The sequence below is a fragment of the Fukomys damarensis genome, unplaced genomic scaffold (genome assembly GCF_012274545.1).
Source record: "Fukomys damarensis isolate Sample0158 unplaced genomic scaffold, DMR_v1.0_HiC HiC_scaffold_23, whole genome shotgun sequence".
NCBI classification, from domain to species: Eukaryota; Metazoa; Chordata; class Mammalia; order Rodentia; family Bathyergidae; genus Fukomys; species Fukomys damarensis.
Window position 1 is genome coordinate 47,011,316 of NW_022900935.1, and position 21,947 is coordinate 47,033,262.

Genomic DNA, 21,947 nt, shown 5'->3' on the forward strand with positions numbered 1-21,947 from the left:
TTTTGAGACAGGCTGGTCTCAAACTCACAGGGATCCTCCTGCCTCAGCCTCCTGAGTGCTGGGATTACAGGTGTGCGCCACCACACCCGGCTTTGCCTTCATTTCTTTTTCCTTCTCCTTTCCTCCTCCTCCTCTTTTATTTATCTAGTTGTTGTTGTCGTCGTCATGGGATTTAAACACAGGTCCTGGTACTACTAGCCAAACATTTTACCACTGTTTACATTCTCCAGCCCCTTTTTAAAATTTTGAGCTAGGGTCTTAAAAAATTGTCCAAGATTGGCCTTGGACTTTTGATGCTCCTGCCTCCCGAGTGGCTAGGATTATATTATAGGTATGTGCCACCATGCCTTGCTGCTTTTTCTTCCTTTAAAATTTAAGTAAACTCTATGTTTAGAACAGTTTTAGATTTGTAGAAAATTGTGATGATATACTACAGAGTTTCCATGTACCTTATGTTACTTTTCCTCTTCTTAATATTTTACATTTGTGTGGTATAGTTATAGTCAAACCTATGAGAACCTAGGATGTAGCTTGGTGGTACAGCACTTGGCTAGCATGTGTGAAGCCCTGGGTTCTATTCCAGATTTGTGTGTCATCCTTGCACAGGGGCCATGTTAATCTTCTCTGTGTTGTCCTTTTTTTTTTTTTTTTTTTTTTTTTTTTTCTTTTCTTTTTGAGACAGGGTCTCACTGTAGCTGAGACTGACCTGGAACTCACTGTGTAGTCCAGGCTGGTCTTGAACTCACAGTGATCCTCCTGCCTCAGCCTCCCGAGTGCTGGGATTACAGGCATGCGCCACCATGCCTGGCTATGTTGTTCCAATTTTAGTAAATGTGCTGCTGAAGTGAGCACCCTGGGTTCTATATCTAGTGCTACAAAAGAAAAAAAAACCCAAAAAACAAAATAGTAGTAATACATTAGTAACAAGTTCATACTTTTAGATTTCCTTAGTTTTTTTTACTAATGTCCTTTTATTATTTGAAGATATATATCATATTACACTTTAGGCTCCTTTTGGCTATACCGGTTTCTTGGACTTGCCTTTTTTTTTTTTTCTTCCTCCTCTTTGGTACTGGGGATTGAACTCAGGACCCTTTACACTGAGCCACATTCCCAAACCTGTTTTTTCTTCCTTACTATGAGATAAGATCTCTTTTTTTCCAGTAGCAGGGATCCAGCTCAGGACCTTGAGTTTGACAGGCAGACACAGTGCCACTGAGCCACCCCTCCAACCTGAGATAAGATCTCTTTAAGTTGCTAAATTGCCTGGGCAGGACTCAAATTTGTGATCCTCCTACCCCACCCTCCCAGAGTGCTGGGTAATAGGCATTTATTTGCCACCACATTCTGAGAAACTTGTCTTATCTTTGTCACTGACTGGTCAGGTACAGTGTGTCCCTCAATTGGAATTTGTTTCATTTTCTCAAAATTAGACTAAGGTTATATTTTGGGGGAGAAAACCACAGAAGTGCCATTTTTAACAACTGACCAAAGGTATATACTATTAATATGACTTGACACTGCTGATAGTTGACATTGAAAATCTGGCTGATGGCTGGCAATTTGGCTCAGTGCTTCCGCAGCCGGCACTGTAAATGCAAAGGCCCGAGTTCGATCCTCGGTACCACAAAAACAAAAACAAAACATTAAAAAAATTAAACAAAAAACCTGGCTAATGCCGTGTTTGTCAGCTTTTTATCTGTGAAGTAACTGTTTCTCCCCTGTTCATGCACAGCCCACATTGGAAGAGGGAAATCAGCTACAGTGATGCACACCTGTAGTCCCAGCTATTTGGGAGGCTAAGGCAGGAGGATTTCTTAAGTTCAGGAGTTTGAGGTTAGCCTGGGTACCATAACAAGATCCTGTCTCTTTAAAAATACCCCTAAACCGGCCTGGGGATTTATTTAGCTCAGTGGTTCAGCGCCTGCCTCACAAGCACAAGGACCAGAGTTCGATCCCCAGTACCAAAAAAACCCCAAAAACACCCTAAACCACAAAACAACAAAATGAGCTGATCCTGGTGACAGGATTGCAAGTTTGAGGCCACCCTGGGCAAGTTAATGAGACCTTGTTTCAAAATTAAAATAAAACGGGGCTGGGAAGGGCCAGGGATTTAGCTCAGTGGTGCCTTGCCTGCCTTGCCAAGCATAAAGTCATCAGTTCTATCCCTGGTACCCCCCCAACAGAGCGGGGGCTGGGAATATAGCTCAGAGCTGCCCACATTCAACCCCTAGTAACTTGGAAAAAAAAAAAGTGAGGAATTAGGCCCACCTTGAGTATCTGCATGAATTACTGGGGTTCTTCTGCATAGATGCGTATTCTCTCTCATTTGTTTAGTCATTTATTTATATCAATATGGACTCTGGGATATTTATTTTATATTGAAGTTGTTCCAGCTTTGGCCATTGGGAGCATTTTGTTAGTCTATTTTGTGGTTTTTTGTTGTTTTGTTTTGGGTTTTGTTTTGGTACCTGGGATCAAATTTGGAGCTTGTGAGGCAGGCAGTGGAACCACTGAGCTAAATCCCCGGCCTGACTGGTCTTGAACTCCTGAGTTCAACAGATCCTCCTTTCTCAGCCTCTGAATGCAGGAACTATTGGCACTTGCACCCTGGCTTAATTTGCCATCTTTTAAACCTCAGTTTAAAGTTACTACTGTGACATCTTGACTCTTTAGGCCCCCAATTTCAAAATAAGACAGTAGTGATATCTTTTTGGTATAGTTTTGCCACTGTATGAAGTCAAAAACTTTGAGTCTCTGTTTAACCTTGGGTAGCGTGGGTATGATCCAGACCTGATGAACAGTTGTGTGATGCATACAGTGCACTGGACAGATGTAGGAACTCAGTTAATGGTAGAAGGCTCTCTCTCCTAGCATGGTAGTATTTCCAGAACTAATCAGCAGAAGGATTCTTATATTATCTTTCTTTTTTTTTTTTGTCGTTCCCAGCACAGGCCCAAACCCAAAACCTGGAAATAAATCCAGAAAGTAGCTTCCTTCTATCCTGTCTTCCCAATAGTTCTTTGTAGGCAGTAAGAACCTGGTGCCTTTAAACTGAAGCAAGGAATAAGTGGCCTGTCCAGGCCAGGAAGCTGGAGAGGAATTTCTGGGGTCATATGGAATTAAGCAGTGATTTCCCAGGTGTTGCCTCCCAGCCTCTCACAATAGCTTATCCTGGGGAAATCTTTGCTGGCGGCACAAGTGGAGGTGGCAACAGCTGAAGCATTGGACAACCAGGTGCTTGCTTCGTCTTGAATGGTGGTTCCCATACTTAGCTGTCTGGGCCAGCGGAGTCAGTGTTGCTCCTCAGCACAGCTAAGGGGTCTGCACTGTTAATCATCTCCCCTGGAAAGTCCTTGGCCAACTGGGCTCTTTATGTGGTCTGACCTGGAGAATGACTATTGTGGGTAACCAAGGCTCTTTGACTTCTGACTTGAATGGGCCCAGCAGGTGTCCTAGATAGAATCACAGAGCTTTGATACTGGAGGCTGCAGGGGAGTGAGTAAATGTTCCCAGCTTCTCCGTGCAGCTAAGCTGGGAAGATAACCAGATGTTAGGGAGTCACCCCAGGGGATCTGAAGAGATACACAGATATCTCTCTTGCCTGCAGAATAAAATGCAAGTATCCAGCTTCTTCTCTTGGGTTTTACCCTTATCTGCAATCCTCATCTACTTTAAAGTATGTGTGGCTCCCAATATGGTCCATGGATTTGTTTGCTGGGTAATGTGGCCTCTATTAGGAATACCTTCCTGTCTACCATGTTCACCTTCTGATCTATATCCCTACCCCCAATGACCTACACATGCATGTTAAATGTTGGTTTACTTGGCCATCCTTTAGTTCTCAGGTGTTGGCCACTTTGACATGCAGAAAACACACACCTGTAGTCCTCTCTCAGCATATGCTTGTTTAGACTGTCACACTTGTATACTCATCATACCAAGTTCCAAATGTTCTGTGGGGATCAAGAAATCCCTGTTCATCTGGTGCCTAACATATAGCCCAGCCCAGAGGAGGCATCAGCTAACATGTAAAGAATGATTTAGGCCCCCTAGAATCAGCTCCAGAGTAGCAGCAGGGTCTTGTCTTAGAAAAGGGCAAGATGTGACAAATTGAAAAGGGGAACATGTTGGCTTGGGCATTGGGGCACTGCCTAAAGACCAGCAAGAGATAGCCTGAGGTATTCCTGGCTGATTTGAGATATGAGGAGGCCATGTTCTAGTTCTAGAGTTGGCATCGAACCTAGTCTGCTTCTCATAGACAGGTGGGTTAGAGCCAGTCCCTGTATTCCCTTAACTTCAGATAAAGATTGCAGAGGTTTTAGTTACGGATGGTGGCACATGCCTATTAATCCCAGCACTCTGGGAGGCTGAAGCAGAACTGCAAGTTCTAGCTCAGCCTGGGAAATTTAGCAACTTAGCAAGACCTGTCTAAAACAAAATTCAAAAAGGGGTAGAGGGGCCGGGGATTTAGCTCAGTGGTCCCGCTGCCTGCCTCGCAAGCACAAGGACCTAAGCTTGATCCCTGGTACCAAAAAAAGGTGGTGGTGGGGTAGGGATGTAACACAGAGCAAAGGCTCTGGATTCAATTCCCAGTTACCAGCCCCCCCAAAAGAAAAAGATTGTGTAATACCCTCATAACTCAGTGTTAGAATACACATGTAATACACGTGAGACCCCTATTTCCATTCCCAGCACTACCAAATAATAGATTGTACAGGCTGCTGAGGGACGTTAAGTAGATCTGGAATAAGGTTAAGTCAGTCAGAGCTGGCAAGGTCTTCCTAAGTCCTTATGAAGGAAATAAATGGACAGCTATCAAGTGCTTTATGGTTAAACAAAAATGTAACTCCTTCAAACATGGGTGGTGCTGGTTCTTCATGTACATGGTACACTTGTTTCTTGCTGTAAGGCTGGAAGTAATCTTTAGAGAATATAATCCTCAAACTCCAATTTGTAATGTTTGAGGTAACAATTTAATAGCTGAGTGAGATTTTGAACTGGGTGTCTTGGTGCTGGGTCTTACCCATAGTGGAGCATCTCTTGTCCCCCTCCCACTAGTGTTGTCACTGGAGTGGAATCTTTGTGTTTAAAAAACTGGGTTTCAGATATAGAAAGGCTTTCTTGCCTCTGCTCTACAAGTAGAGAATAAGAGTTTTAAGTACCAAGGGGCTACTCTGTAGAATGAGGCAAGGCATCAGCTGCGTGCCGCTCAGCTTCTTGAGGTTCTACACATCCATCTATGTTCCTGAATGTTACTGTATCTCCACCCACCTCGGGCAAGCTACCCGTGTGCATCACTTCTTTATAATCATTGGCAGGGAGTCCGGACTTAACCTTTTTATAGGTGGTTAAAGTTGTTTGTTTTGAGTCAGGGTCTTGCTCTGTAGTTCAGGCTGGCCTTGAACTCAGTAAATAGCCCAGGCTGGTCTTGAACTCATACCAGTCCTCCTGTCTTAGCCTCCCAAGTGCTGGGATTATAGGCATGTACTGCCATGCCCAGCTCTAGCATTGTTAAAAGTTTGGTTTTGTTTGTTTGTTTGTTTTTTGGTATCAGAGATTGAACTCTGGACCTTTCGCTTGTGAGGCAGTTCATGGAATTTAGCTAAATCCCCAGCCCTGGTATGGTTAAGGTGCTAGTTAGATGACCAAGAGCCTGATCAGCTTGTGGGGTGAAGCAGTTTATGGCAGGTAGGGAATCATCATTTCCATAAGTTCCTGGCATGTACCCTCCTGCCTTTCCTCCTGGAGGACGTTGCTAGCTGCCAAGCATCCACACATTAACCCTGACTATAGGAGATGTTAACTTTGGAAAGAGCTCAGGTAGGGAGTAAGCTGCTTGGAGTGAACTTTGAGCAGGGATTTCTGACTTGGAAACATTAAAGTATCTACTACATACAAGGCACTCAAGGTAGATGCCACAGGAAACTTAGTACTTATTTCCTGTGTTTGTATGCTGTTACAACACAAAGGTGAAGGATCGCTTGTAGAAAAAGTGTATCCCTAGGGGGCTCACCAAAAACACAAAACCAAAAAATTAGAAGCTAGTCACATTGATGGCACATGCCCGTAAATCCCATCTACGTAGAAAGTTGAGACAGAGGTATCATAAGTTCAAGGCCAGTCTGGGCAGTTTATTAAGACCCTGTTTCAAAAAATAAAAAGGACTGGGGATGTAGCTCAGTTGTAGAGGACCCCTATGTTTGACCCCCCCAAAACAAAACAAAAAAAATTAAACCCACCTTCATGGGAAGATCAGGGCAGGCTTGGTAGATGTAGCTCCTGGGCTAGAAATTGCTAGCCAGACAGAAAAGGAAGGCCAGAGGCTAGAAGGGCAGGGAAGTATAGAGCACCAGTGCAGTGGTCACCATTCATCCTCAGAAGATGGATTGTAGGCCCTTAGGGCTGTGCTGAATCTGCCATGTATAAGACATGTATTCCTGCCAGCCCTGGTAATATACCTGTAATCCTGGCACTCAAGATGATGATACAGGAGGATTACAAATGTGAGGCCAGCCTAGGTTTCATGAGATCCTGTCTCAAAACAGAACAACAATAGCAAAAGACTTGTATTTGTGAAGTCTCCATTTAACTAACTAAAGTGACTCAAGGCAGTGTACATAGTCTACATAGTCAAGTAGAACTCAGCTCAGAGTGGTCTGAAGCTGGAATAAGCAGCTAGGGTTCTAACCCAAGACTGGTATGTTCTAGGCTCTGTTAGTGCCAGGAGTACAATTAGTGGGGGCTCTTTTTTTTTTGGTACCAGGAATCGAACTGGGGTCCTTGTACTTGTGAGGCAGGCGGCAGCACCACTGAGCTAAATCCCTGGCCAGTGGGGCTCTTATCTGTTTGTCCTTTGGGGGAAAGCACACATTGAGCAAGTCAACCATGGACTTGCCAAGTAAGGCTTTCCAGAGAAGTGTACCTGAAGATAGTCAAGGATACTTGGGCCTCAGGGGAGAATACAAGGGGCTTTAGCATTAAGAGATGCTCTTTTGGCAAGAGGTTATGGCTCAATAATAGAATGCATGTGTAGGATGTAGAGATCCTGGGTTCCATTCACAGGACTGAAGGGCAAAAAGGAGCCAAAGAGACTAGAGGTTGGGAGGCTAGGAACTCTGAGTCAGTCCATTATGCTAGAACACAGAGTAGAGATGAGGTAAAGGGCATAATATGATCTAAGATGGACTTCATGCAGGAGTAGAAGTCTGGAGAGCACTAGGAAGCCACTGAGGCATGTGAGCTGTGATGTGAGGGGTTTGTGCATGACAGATTGTACATGAGATTGAGCTCAATGGTTTATGTGATCTTGAAGCCCAAAGGGCTGAGTGGTCAGGTGAGACACACACACAAACACACACACCCGCCCACCAATGTAGAACAGCTACTCAGGGTGGTGGTTGTGGTGTGGTAGGGGCATGCTTTGGGCTCTATCCTTCAATGAGGTTTGGAGGAGTGGTCAGCTCTTAGAGGAGTGGTCAGCTCTTGGTTTCCCTGTCTGGCCCTGAAGCATTGCTCCTGCATAGATCCCTGCCACTTTTAGAACTCCCTGATTCTTATTCCCTATGGCAAGGTTAGCCAACATTTGCTCCCTGGTCTGGTGAGGTCATACATCCTGACCATTCTGATGGGTCTGCAACCTACCCAGGGATCTGCAGGCCATGAAACTACCAGGAAGGTAACCAGCTTGAACTCCTGGCCTGGCTCTTCCACTTCCTCTCCAGATATATTCTTTCCTGAGCCCTGTGTTCTCACCTGTAAATCGGGGCATTTGTGGCTAAATGTGTGAATGCTGAATGGGCTTTTAGTCCCTTCCTTATAGTTCCTTTTCTTTAATCATGATGGTAGGGGATGAAGAAGGCTTTGTGCTCAGTGGAGGTGTACACAGTGTGAGCAGAGGCACATAGAATGGAGGTAAGGAAACCCAGAGATGTGGAGTGTGGTGGCATAGGTAGGGAAAGCATTCTTGGCACCTGGCCACCTGGCTTCTTGGAGTCCGTCCTGGAGGACAAAACAGTCTACCAGGCCTGAGCTGGAAGGATTTCTGGGTACCCATGAGGCTGGCCCTGTTGTCTAGCTAGCTTCCATGGACCCCTGGCTCCTGAAAGCTTGGGTGTGCATGAGTAGTATGACATGGTGGGATTTCCCAGGCCATCTTCTTCCTCTTGATCTAGCTTTATAAAGGACTCAGATCATTTCCCTGGTCAGTTCCTCCATCACCCTCTTTTTTGTCTGTACATGCATTTCTTGCCTTTACTAAGTGGTGTGTTCCTGTTCCTTGAAAGTAGCATCTGGTGTTGGCCTGGTACTTTGCTAAATACCTCTAATGTCTACTTGGTCAGCCTTCTGGAGCAGGCAGAAGCCACTAGGTGGCTAGGTGGTAGGAGCAGAGCCATGCTCATGATTTGGGAATGAACCTGAGCTCCTCCCTGCACTTTGGCTCTGCTATTTAGCCTTTGGATTCCTGACTCTACATGAGAAAATGGGGTGGCTCTGATTGTTATTTCCCTTCAGCCCCTCTATAGATTGGAGAAGGGATCTTTTCTGGGTTCATATTTTATGGAAGGTTGAAGGCATCTATTGGAAGATGGGTGCCCCTGCCAGGGGAACCCTCAGTCCTCTGGCAAATGGAGTCATTACCTCTAGAGAACCACTGGGCCCAAATGGGGTGAGGTAGAACTGCCTTCTGCAGCTGAGAGTAAGCTATGGGATCTACTCCCTGGGATAGCAGATTCTTGTTATTGGAAGTTTCCAAACAGAAATATTCTCTTCTGTGCTTCTAGGGCTAAACTTGAGAAAGATGGTCTTTGGAAGTTAGCCAGACCAGTCTCTAGTTGAACCACAAGGAGACAGGCACAGAGCAGAGTGCTGGCTTGCAGATGCAGCTGACTTTCACTTGGCCTGGCTAGAGAGAGAGTTGGTTTGAAGGGGCCTGAGTCCTTACCAGAGGACTGTTTGTGACCCACATGTGTGTTTCCTTTGCAGGACGAGATTAGACGCACCCCGGTTGGAAACAAAGTCCATTTTGCCACCCAGCTATGCTTCAGATCGCCTGTCAGGAAACAACAGAGACCCTGCTGTGAAACCCAAGCGGTCCCACCGCAAGGCAGATCCTGATGCTGCCCACAGGTACTCCTATAAGGACCTTCAACAAAAGCCAAAAATAGCTGGGCATAGTGGCATGTGCTGTAATCCCAGCTGCTCCTAAGGCTGAGAGGCCACCATGGGCCATTTAGTGAGACCTTGTCTCAAAATAAGGAGCAGAGTGTGGTGGCACACACCAATAATCCTGGTACCTGGAAGGCTGAGGCAGGAGAATTGTGACTAAAGGCCTGCCTGGACTATATAGCAAGACCCTACCTCAAAAAATTTTAAAAATAGGCCGGGGATTTAGCTTTTTTTTTTTTTTTTTTTTTTAATAAAAAGGATTGGGTATGTAGCTTAGTATTCCCTGGGCTCACTCTCCACTGCCAGGATGGGGAGGCAAAGTAGCCCCTGCCCTGGATGCAGGGTGGAATGGGTTGAAAAGCCTAAGTGGTAGGGTAGGGGTAGGTTGTTTAGGAACCTCGAGCTTCTTACCCTTCCAAAATCTTGTCCAGTTCCTTTGTAATGGTGGCTTTCCTGCTTGATTCCTGGCCTGCTGCCTACATCCCCAGAGAGAAGGAATTGGGCACTGACACATGGCAGTGTGTCATGGCCTTTGCATGACTTCTCTGGTTTAGTCCCACCTGATCACACAGTTGTAGGCTTATACTTGTGTGTTACAAGGGAATCTTGGCACTGAGAAGTGAACTGACGACCTATTTGAGAAGGTTTGGGGATGGTAATTTTTAAATGAGATCAGAAGGATGAGGAGAGGAGAGGAAAGTCATTCTAGGCAGGAAGAACTTTATGGGCTGAAGTTGTGAAGCAGAAAACACCTTAGTGGTTTCAGAGGCTGTTTGGGTTGGTGAGTGTTTCGGAGTTGAGATGCTAAGGTAAATGGTAGATTTGGTAGGGTCCTGGGCACTAGGCTCAAAGCTAAGCAGACCCCACAGGGTGACTGGGAGATGTTTAAAGGATGAGGAATAGCCACTGAACATTTAGTGACCAGGAACCTTCAGTGTCAGTGCTTCTGCCTAGAACCACTGAGCTTGCATCCCATCTGAGACCAGGCAGAGGTGATGAGGTCAGGCCCCACCTGCTGACCTCTCAGGTAACATCTCTTCCCCCTTTTTCCTTGTAGGCCCCGGATCTTGGAGATGGACAAGGAAGAGAACCGGCGCTCAGTGCTGCTACCCACCCGGCGGAGGGGTAGCTTCAGCTCTGAGAATTACTGGCGCAAGTCCTATGAGTCCTCAGAGGATTGCTCGGAGGCAGCAGGCAGCCCTGCCCGAAAAGTGAAGATGCGGAGGCACTGAGGCCTACTCACCACCCTGCTGGGAACTCTGGCTTCTCACATAGCTGCCCCTCCTTTTGTTTTGTTTTGAGAGTTTTTTGTTTGTTTTTGATCCTATATATTTTTTCCCTGATTCATTGCCCATTAAGGCTAAAGAACAGAATTGCCCTGGAATTGACCCTGGGTTCTCATGTTCTTAGCTTTCTTCTTGGAAAGGCTGTTGTTGCTTGTCGGGGGCAGAGGCTCGTGCTGGAGTAGCCAGTCAAAGCGTGGGGGGTCAGCCATCTTCAAGTGGGGCTGGGTTTATTTAAAAGCAAGAAAATGTTTTGGTTAAGAAATTTTCATTTTTTGCTTTAAACATAAATCTTTGCAGTGTTCTAAACAAAGTTCAGTTTCCTGCCTGCCCTTTTCCTCCACCGATGTCTGCCCTTGGTTGAGGTCTCCTGGAACCAGGCCTGCTCTGCATGGGGCTGCTTCCCCGACTCTCACCTGTTCTCCATCCTCTGGAAGCTCATGCAGATACCGTCTCTTCTTTCTGTGACAGAACTGTCTGGGTTGGCAGGAAGTAGAGGGTTTAAACCGAGTCCCTGCCATTCTAAAGCTAGTGTTGAGCCCTCTAGGCTTCCTTCATATTCTTCTTGGGCTGCCAAGGGACTAGCACAGTGGTCCTGACTTCTCTTGCCAAGAGCATGCCTCTTTGCTGGGTTGCTCCTTTCAAGCACATGTGTGGGATTGTATGGAAATTAGACTTGCCATGTTGGGTCATTTTAGGAGTTGTTTCTAGCTAGAGGGACCGATGTCCTTCCAAGTCTAGCATTTGGGGTATGGGAAATCGTTGTGGTATATGGTAGGGTTTTTATTTTCTTTTTGAGTTTTTATTTTTTCCTTTGGTCTCTTGGCTTTCTCCTTTTCCTTTCTCCTTCATTGGTCAGCTTGGACCTCTTCCCAGTGTCATCCCTCCTAAGAAGGTGCCACCTCTTCTGTTTGCCCGCAGCATGCATCCAAGGCCAGAGCTCAGGCTTACATACTGGGTTGGTGCCTTCTCTGCCTCAGGGGCATGGGAGCTCAGGAAGGGGCTTCTAGAAAATAACAAAGAAAAAAAAGGTGAGGTCTCGGCAATTTCTACCTATTCAATTCTAGAAGGCTGCAAAGTTTTGCTGATCTAGATTCATTAGGAATGTCATCTTGCCAGTCTGGCCAGGACTTGGCTCTGTCAGAAACAGAGACCCTCCTGGCAACCAAGCCACCATCAGTCTAGAGGGTTTTGTATAGAGTCCCCAGCCTGAGACCTCCGATGCTGCAGGAATCTGGGGCAGCCACCATCAAGAAGAACCCTTCTCTGGGGCCAGAACTCCTTTGTCAGCGTGAATTCCTCAATTTGGGACTGCATCACTAAAGCAGTTGCAGTTTTATTTTTTTTACAGCTTTTTTCCCAAAAATGATTTGTAGTTGTGTGTGCAGCACTTTGCCCTGATATGTGTGCTCTACAATAAAAACCAAATCTAATATATTTTGAAACAGTTGTCTGATATTGTTGTAAAAGAAAACTTGCCTTTGGGCTTCCTTCATCCCTTTATTTTATTAAAAACCCTTAAGCAAGGGTTGGGAAAGCAAAGCGCATTGTTCTCCAGGACCTTCAAGGAGGTAGTTGGTCACTCACACTGGGCCTCCTGATGGCTAAAGGTAGACTTGTCCTCTGCCCACTGACCTCTTTCCTCTGCAGGGGAGGATAGCCTTCATTAACCGTGGTGTCCAGGGGCCACACACTCCCTAGTATGATCACAGCCTGTACACCTTCTGCTGAGGGAAAGGCACCCTGAACCAACGCAGGGAGAAGCCAGCTTTTGTAAGAATGTAAATGTGATCTTAGTAATCAATTTTTCAGCTCCCACTATATGCTAGTCAAGCCCTCACTGGAACCCAAGTAGTGGGTAAAACCTTTCTGGGCCCTCTCTTCCAAATACAGTAGTGTATAGGATACAGAGAAAGGCATTTTTGGGTGGGGCAAGACACAGGCCCAGAGGGCTTTAGTCTCTCCTGATCCCTGACCAACTTGGCTCGCAGGGCCTGGTCAAGAGCTTCAGCCTAGGGTTTCCCTCACTGCATTCATTGCTCAGAGCCAATTGGCTTGACCAAATTCCTGCTGTGGGAACTGGGACAAACTGCTTTACTGCCCACATACGATAACAGAAGAGAATCCAGAGGGGACAAATGGCTTGCCAGGTCCCAGTGTGAAAATTGCCAGGGCAGAAAGGATCGAGGACCTCTGGATGGTCTGTGCCACATGAACCAGGAGGGGCAGCACCGATCTCGGCACAGTGGAACTGAAGGAAGTGACTTGTTGAACATCCATCCAGATTATTTATGGCAAAGGTAAGTATTCCCACCCCATGCCTGGGCCCCTGGTTCTAGGGGGCTCTGCAAAAGGATAGAGATTGGGAGGGACCCTTTTCTGGTAGCTGTGACAAAGTCAGACCATAGCTTTTCCCAGTCCCTGGGTGAAGAAAAAAGGCTCTTCACCATTAGAGTTGAGGGACAAAAGGGGCTTTGACTCCAGTTCTTGACAATAGCCCTTGGCATCCATCTGTGTGAGGTGATAAACCCTAGCAGGCCTACCAGAGGACCACACCTGACTCTTTGAACCTGTCCCCACCACCTCACAGGGCACCATGCCTAAGGGTTCCCACACCTCACAGGGCACTGAGTCACATCCATCTCTGTCCCCAGCCTGTTCTACTATGTACCAGGTGATTCAGTACCAGCCCTACCCGCATAGAATTCCATTTAATTCTGCCAAACCTATTGTGTGAAAGAGAAGTCCAAGGCCCAAAGAAGTGAGAGAGTAGCTGAAAATCACATTTGTTTATTCAAAAAAATGAGTGCTGCCAAGCTCAGCACTCTGGAGATTCAAGACATATAATATCTCATACACCTGAGGGTAGTATGTACTGTACCGATACAACAGGAGTGTTGCACATAAATTATAGAGGTGTTTTTTGTTAGATTTTTTTTTTTTTCCTCTTTTCATTTTGCAGTACTGGGAATTGAATCCAGGGCCTTTGCATTGAACTACATCCCCCATCTTTTTTGAGACAGCATCTCACTAGATTGCCTAGGCTGGACTTGAACTTGTGATCCTCTTGCTGCACTCTCCCAGTGTGTCAGTACTTTTTAGTGTAAATTCCATGTAGCCAGTTGTTCCTCATAGAATGCTTTCCTTGGCTTTATTGCTAAATTTGGTGTTTGTCATCTGCCTGTGGCTGTATAAGAGATGATCAAAAAATATGATGTGTTTTAATTTTTAGATTTACAGTAAAAGACACTTGGCCATTCTCCCTCAAAATATTCCCCCTTGTTTGAGCACACTTATGCCACATTCTTGCTGCTTTCAAAGATGTTCTAGGAATCCTTTCATGTCTTTGAGATGTCATCAGGAATACCACAATGCACCTGTGGAATGCTACACACCAGAAAGGCATGGCGGTACAACATGAAAGTGTGTCTTCATCTGCATTTGCCATATCTGGTACTTCGTAACTTCTGGCTCTTCTCCAAAGTAAAAATGACCATGAAAGGTAAATGTTCTGAGTCAATTGAGGCTATCAAGACAGCCATGGCAGTGCAACTAGAAACGTGAAAGAAAGACGGGCCAGGGATTTAGCTCAGGGGTGCCACCTCCTGCCTCCCAAGCGCAAGGTCCTGAGTTCAGTCCCCAGTACCAAGACAAAAGCAACAAAAACTCATGAAAGATGACTCCCAGAACTGCTTCAGAAAATGGCAAGAACAATGGGATACGTGTGTTTGAAAGAGGGGAGGATGTTTTGAGAGAAATTAATGGCAATGCCTTTTACTTAGTTTTTAAAAGAAAATCTACATTCACCACTTTTTAGTCACACCTTGTCAAGCGATGCATCTTACCTCCTGTGCTTGCTCTTTTCCTTTCTTGTTTTTTCTTTTCTTTGAAAGAAAGACTTATTTTGGCTCACAGTGCATCAGTTTCCTGGGGCTGCCAAAACAAATTAACACAAACTCAGTGGCTTAAAACAGCAGGAATTTATTCTCACAGTTCTGGAGTAAGAAATCCAAAATCACTTATTATTGGACTGAAATGAAGTCATGGAGGAGCCAAGCCCCATCTGGAGGTTCTAGTGGAAAACTCCCTTGCCTCTGACAGCTTCTGGTGGCTGTAAGCATGTTTTTCACTCTGGGTCACATGCCTGGTGTGTACCACGTATCCCCGTGACCTTCTCTTAATAGATATCTGTGATTGGGTATAGGGATGGATGCCTATTTCATCCAAAATAATCATCTAATGAGATGGAAGATTAATCACACCTGCAAACTTTTTTATGATGCTGGGGATGGAACCCAAGGCCTTTTGAAGGCTAAGCAAGTGCTCTACACTGAGCTACACCCCAGTCCCTGACCCTTTTTCTTTGAGGAAACGTTTCCAGGTTCCAAGGACAAGAACCTGGTAACTGGAGTTTACTGTTGAGTTTACCACAATGACTTTTCCCCCATGAATTGTTATTAAATCAGATAATATGATCTACTGATTCCTCAAAGAAATTATAGTCATTGGATTGAAATTTCTCAACATTAGTGCTGCTTTGAAGTATAATCCAAAATGTTAATATTTTCTTTATTGCTGTCTCTAGATCTGTGCTGGTACAGTATAGCCACTGGGTTTTTTTGTTTGTTTTTACTGTTGAGCACTTAAAATATGGCTAGTTTAAATTGAGATGTGCTTTAAGTGCAAAATACACACCAGAACTTGAAGTTGGTACAAAAAAATGTTAACTATATTGATTACATGTTTAAATCATGACTATTTTGGCTTAAATAAAAGATGTTATTTTAAATAAATTTCACCTATTTTTTTGTTTTGTTTTCTGTTTTGAATTTTGCTACTCAAGATTTTTAAATTTTACTTATTTTTTTTTATACTGGATGTTGAACCCAGGGTTTCGCTATGCAAAGTGCAGCACTCTACCACTGATCTACAAACCTAGGCCCAGGAATTTTAAATTACATACAAGGCTTGAAATTTTATTTCTGTTGAATGGCACTGGGCTAGGAAATCAACAATGATCCAAGCTTGCCTTGTGGTCACCAGTTTCCATGATGTAAGTACTGTCGAGTTGGCGGATTTCAACGTAAGGGTAGTGAACACGGAGTTGTGACAGATGTGCCGTAGCACACATATAATGTTTGTACCACGCAGAAACAGTAAATGTAAAGAGCATAGATATTTTCCTAACTGCTGACCATGAAAAAGACCAAAACATTAAAATAAATAGAGCATAGGGCTGGGGTATAGTGTAGCTCAGTAGTAGAGCATTTGCCTAGCATGCACAAAGCTCTGGACTTCATCCCCAGCACTGTAAAAAAATAGATTTTTAAAAAATAGTTCATACATAATGGTAAATATTTATTTGCAGGATATGCTTTCTTTTGAATATTAGCACCTTAGTTTTTAATGTAATTTAAATTTCATGTAACCTAGATTCACTTTTTTTCTTTTTTCCTCATTTCTGGGCTCTTTCTCTCCCTTTACTACTGAGCTACACCTCCAGCCTCCTAATTTGTTGTTGTTGTTGTTGTTTGTTTTTTGAGACAGGGTCTCACTATGTAGTTGAGACTGACCTGGAACTCACTATGTAGCCCAGGCTTTTCTCGAACTCACAGCGATCCTCCTGCCTCAGCCTCCCAAGTGCTGGGATTACAGGCATGTGCCACCACGGCCAGCAAGCCTCTTAATTTTTAATAATGACTGTTTGACTGACTTTGTAAAAATTCTTGAAAATTTGCCTGTTGAATCTTGGAACAGTGGCTGCACTACATCAGTGGGTTCTCACAGGAGCCTTTTGGAGAAAGGATGTGATCAGACTTAGGGTCTGTTGGACTACTGTGTTAAATGCAGTGAAAATCAGTAAGAAATAGCTCTACCCAGGAGTGTATGCCTGTAGTCCCAGCACTCTGGAAGGCTGAGGCCAGAGGATCACAAATTCAAGGTCAGCCTGGGCAATTTAGCAATTTGCAAGATTCTGTTTCAAAAAATAAAAAGCTGGGTGTGGTGGCACATGCCCATAATCCCAGCATTTAGGAGGCTGTGGCAGGAGGATCACTATGAGTTCGAGGCCAGTCTGGGCTACATAGTTCCAAGGCCAGATTGCACTGCATAGCAAGACCCTCTCAAAACAAAATTTAAAAAGGTCTGGGAATGTAGTTCAGTTAGAAGACCCTGAGTTCAGCCCTAAGTACAAAAAAAACAAAACAAACAAAACAAAACCTACTGTGCATTGGCAGGCCACCAGTAGGTGTGAAACCTAGGAACTAAGGCCCCACGTTTGGGGAGGAGGGTGTTGGAGCCTTGGGCCACGACAGGGTTGGGGGACCTGAGCTGGGAATCAGGTACATATTGCTGCAATTCTCCCTTGTGCCCACAGTGTGGCAGAAAAGACATAGTGAAGGTGCTTCAGCTGAGGGCAAGAGACCGGTATCCCTTGGTTTGGATAGGGAACTCAGGTTCTCTACTGCTTCCGCCCTGTTTACCGGGACCCTGAAGGATGGTGGATGTGGATGGGCCCTGGAACCAGGAGCAAGGCAGAGCCCAGACGCCATCAGGTGCTCCCAGGCGACTGTAACACTGGCCAGAGCTCCAGCCTAGGTCTATCTTAGCTGTCTTGGCCTCCGTTTTTTGGGCAATACCTGTGTGCCTCTGCACATTCCAGTGCCCTCGGCCTCAGGCAGCTGTGCTCGAAGCCACCTTCTCTGGCCTCTCCCCATGTTCCTCAGGGCTCCCTGAGCTTCCCTGATGGCTGCTTCCCTCTGTACTGCCCAGAGTACACTGATTGTGTGGTCTGTGTTTCCACGCTCGGGTGGGAGACTGGGCCCTAACTCTCTTTCTTGGACTCTTGAGTGTTAATGAAACCCTTTACTTACTGTCTCATTTCTCACCACAACCTCTAAGACTTCATTTGAGACCAGTCAAATCCCAACTAACAGCTCTGTGACTTGGGCACATAGATTTACCTCTCTGGCTTCAGTTCCCTCCTGTGAAAAACAGACCTAATTTTTAGGGATTAAAGGAATAACTATGGTACTTGGCACAGTACTATGTCTGTGTTAAAAAATGGCAGTGATTGGTATTACACCCATTTTACAGATGAGAAAACGGAGTCTTAGAGAGGTGAAGTCGCTTTACCAGGACAAGTTTAGAATTTGGGATCCCAGACAGGGACAAAGTACAGAGCCCTGCCTTCCAGTAAGTCTATGGCAATGTCTGTATGCCAGCCTCTGGAACCTCAAACCTGACAGTCCCTGCAGGGGCCAGGTGACCCAAGTCCCTAGTCCTAGTCCTGTGGCTCAGCATGAGCCAAGAGAAGCACAGCCCAGAGCCCAGACTCATGATGAGTGTCTGGCTGACTGTCCTTGCCTCGAGAAGATGCTGCGTAGCCATCTTATATACCTGCAACCTTAGGCAGATACTGCCTTGGAGCCTGTTTCCTCTTCTGTAACAGGAAGACAGGCTGGGGCTCCCCCACACTCCTCCTACCTGTCTGACCTTTCTCTTACAGAAGTACAGGACCCTCTGGAATGAGGAGGCCCTAAATTCAGTCCTGACAGCCAGCTTCATGTTATATAACCCATGGATTGAGTACTCCTATTCCTGGCTTGGGCCGGCCAGCTGTGCCCTACCCTGACATCTGTAAGCCCCTCTACTCCCTTCCTCTCCTCCTATAGGCCCTGTCAATTGGCCCATTCCAGCCTAGATTCCACTCCAGGAATCTTCAGCTAGCCAGCCCCCTGGAGCCAACCAGAAGGAGCTGCTTGTGTGGTTTGAGTGTCACATGAGGGTTATGTGGACTGAGCTCTGAGCCAGCTCCTGGAAGGCCGGTGGCCTACATTAGGTAGTGAAGCATTCCACTCTTTTCCTGCCTCTACTCTGCTTCCCCTTGGGACTTACCCCTTGTCACCCCTGCAGGGAAGAGATGGTATGGGGGAGGAAGAGGCGGTGGGTGAAAGAAGAGGTGAGTAGTGGTTTGGTTAAGTGGCCTGGGGGTAGAAGATTGAAGTCAAGTGCAAAGGTACTGAGGCAGGAACTTTCCTAGTGTGTTTGAGAAATGGTGAGGAGGCTGGTATTTCTTAACTGAGAGTCCTAAAACAGCTAGATCACTAGGTATTTGACCTTACCAGGCTTGTATCAGTTCCTACTTTGAATTCATTTAGTTTTTACAACATTTCGTAAATGAGAAAATTGAAGCCCAAGCCCAGAGTGGATTAATGTTCTTAGCCAAGTTTGTCTAGCCAGCAAAGGATGTCTTGAGACTTGAAGCCAGACCTGGGTCCCACCCCAGAGCCAGGCTAGAATCCTAGGATGGCCTTAGGAAGAAGGGTGAGGGCCTACGCCACACAGGAAATGCTGAGAAGGCAGCGTGATTGAGGCTGACTTGAGGCTGGGAAGCTGAAGGAAAAGCTGTCTTTCCCTGCCCTTGCTGCTGACCCGCTTCATTTTGCATAATACTAACCCTACCCTCTCCTGCCAGCATGAGTGTAGGGGCACCTGAGTGATTGGGGACCCAGTGTTCAGCTCTTGCTTGGGCTTCTCTTGAACCTCCATTTCCTTCTGGGCCCCCTGGTTCCCTTAGGCTGTTGTAATCATCACAGGCCGGGCTCACGGGAGGGATAAACAGTCATTAATGCCCCAGCCTCTCCCCACCAATGTCAGCTCTGAACAGGCTAGGCCTCCTGTATCAGTTTACCCTTTTGTATCTCAGGTTAACTATTTAAACTCACCACCACCACCACCCTGCCCTTGAAGATGGTAGGGCCATACTGGGCCTCAGACTCACTTGGGATAGGGGCTGGCATAAAATCCATATTCTGGGCTAGGCACGCCTATAGTCCCAGCACTTGGGAGGCTGAAGCAGGGTCACCATGAGCTTGAGGCCAGTCAGAGCTACATAGTTCAAGTCCATCCTGAACTGCATAGCCAGACTCTGTCTCAAAAAGAAAAGAAAAAAAATCCATATTCTGGGTCCATACTCCACAGGCATTCACATTTGGGTGACCTAGAGCCTGCTTCTGACACTTGGAGGTTCCCCACTGGTCATGGAACCTTCCCTGCCTGCCCCTCTACCTGGTAACCTCCCCACCCATTACAGCTCAGTGTCAATTGGCCTCTCCTCCAGGACACCTAGCCTGGGTTAGATGGCTCTTCTGAGGGCCCACAATCCCCTGTGTGTCGCTCATCACAGCATGGGGAACTGGAAGTGGTCATGGTCTCCTTTTAGCTCTGTTCTCTGGTCTCCTGAGAGCTATGATCTGGGGATTAAGAGGGCACAGCTGTGCCGGGCGTAGTGGCACAGGCCTGTAATCCCAGCACTCAGGAGGCTGAGGCAGGAGGATCTCTGTGAGTTCGAGACCAGCCTGGGCTACACAGTGAGTTCTAGGTCAGTCTCAACTACATAGTAAGACTCTGTCTCAAACAAAATAAAACAAAACAAAACAAAAAAACAAGAGGGCACAGCTGCTAACTGCCTAATGACCCAGTCCCATTGTCCCATTTCAAAATGGTGACAAAGGAAGGCCAAGACTTGCCTAGGGTGAGAAGGAAGGTGATCCAACAGCAGTTAACCAGAGCCATGATAATAGCTGACTCGTCCATGGCTCCTCCTCTGTACCTGGCATATTCCAAGGACTTGACAAGTATTTATTCATTTAATTTTTACAACAGTACTTTGAGGTAGATACTAGACTTGGCAGCAGTTTTACAGATGGGGAAACAGGCATAGAGCATTTAAAGTAACTTTTTCCAGGTTGCCCAGCTTCTGTGTGGCTAAGTTGGGCTATGAATTAATGCTCCCTGCTATGAGGCCTAGTAGCTGGCAGGACCCAGAATCCAGGCCTCTGAGCTGCAGGATCTGGGCTCTGGGTGGGCACCAGACCTGATCCTCCTCAGTGCAGTAGCTCTGCCAACTGCAGACCCCCTTGCTTTTCCCATCTGTGCCTCAGTTTGTGCATCTGTAAAACTGGAATAGTGCTGTCATCCTCATGGAACTGTAAAGCATTAAATTCTTTTGGGGGGGTACTGGAGATTGAAGCCAAGGGAATTCCCACTGAGCTACACACCTCACAGCCTGTGTTTTGTTTTTGTGACAGAGTCTCCTTAAATTGTGGAATTGTCCATCTGGATTGCAACTTGCAGTCTCCTCCTGCCTCAGGCCCCCAGAGTGCTGGGATTACAGGTACGCCCGCACTGCTACCTGAGCCTGGCTTAGCTTTTTAAATTTTATATTTTAACCCCCCCCCCACCAGTGCCGGGGATCAAACTCGCGACCTTGGTGCTTTCGAGGCAGGCGGGGGCACCACTGAGCTAAATCACCGGCCCTTAATTTTATATTTTAAGCGGCGCTGGGAAGGGAACCCAGGACCTCACCTCAAGCTAGGTACTCCTAGCCACTAGGAAAGGCTCTGAGTAGCAGCTGCCACACAGCAGACCCTCAGAAGCTTTGCGGGGTATCACTTCCCACTAGCGCCCCCATCAGCCCCTGAGGATGCCTGAGAAGGCCTGGGTGTGAGCGGAGCGGGGGAGCCGTGCCTCTGTCTCTTGGCAACTCCTCGGACAGAGTTCAGCCCCTCCTCCTGACACAGCTAGTGTGTTGGGGCCTGGCCCACCTGCCCCACCTAAACTTCTGGGACTTCACCCAGCACTGAGCAGGGGCGGTTTTGCCTCAGCCTGTAAGGAAAGGTCAGCCTGGAGGTCAGAAGAGAAAAGAAGGGTTTGGGAGGTGGGTGAGGACAGGCAGGCAGTGGGGGCGGGGCGCAGCTTTGTTCCACGACTATTGCCTGTGGAGGGAAGTCCCTTCCCCCATCTGAGAAAAACCCAAAATCCACTCCCAGGACTACAAAATGCCATCGCCTGCTGGGTTCCTGTTTTTATTTGGCCGATGCCACAAATCTCCTATGCTTTTGATACGGAGTCTTTTGAGTTGGGTGCTGAAGCATGTGTAGGAGTTTCCCAGGGGGCTGAGGAAGGAATTTTTGACTGACCACACAGCCGAGGCAAAGGAATGAGGGTAGTAAATGCTCTGGCACACTGGGAAACAAAGGGATTTCCCATGGACAGGTAAAATATTAACTTGGTAACCATGGGGTCAATGTCATACCCATAGATGGGAAAACTGAGGCCACAGGGGCAGGGAGTTGTCTCCGTCACAGATCTCCTAGTTTTCGGGACAAGGCTTGTCCCATTACATTAATGTGCACTTCGCTCGATCGTTAGGAGCAGGAAAAAGCATCCCTAAGTCAGGGAACTAATTCCGCATCCGCAGAAATTCAGCCCCAGTCACCCACGCTGGTGCCCGGGCTAGCGGACTACAAATCCCGGCAGGACGCACGTCAGCACATGCGCAGCGGGCATCCCTCGAGAGCCTGGCAGAGCACAGAGGCCCAGTGCTCACCCATTGTCTGGCCCGCAGGGGCGGGGCCAAGCGCATGGCGGGCGCGCTCATTGATCGGGCGGGGCGTCCGTCGCTCACTGCGCCCACCCCCTACAGGCCCGCCC

The 21,947-nt window shown here is 46.7% G+C and overlaps 1 protein-coding gene and 1 pseudogene across 1 annotated transcript in view; one reads left to right on the forward strand and one right to left on the reverse strand.

The window, feature by feature from the left end:
* Window positions 1-11,870, forward strand: part of Alkbh5 (alkB homolog 5, RNA demethylase) — a 23,608-nt gene extending 11,738 nt beyond the window's left edge. Inside the window, exons 4-5 of the mRNA XM_010637528.3 lie at window positions 8,986-9,129; window positions 10,226-11,870. Of these exons, the coding sequence (XP_010635830.1) occupies window positions 8,986-9,129; window positions 10,226-10,400 (319 nt within the window). The 3' untranslated portion in view covers window positions 10,401-11,870. The remainder of the gene's footprint in view (window positions 1-8,985; window positions 9,130-10,225) is intronic.
* Window positions 562-646, reverse strand: LOC117287401 (annotated as a pseudogene).
* Window positions 11,871-21,947: the final 10,077 nt, after the last annotated feature.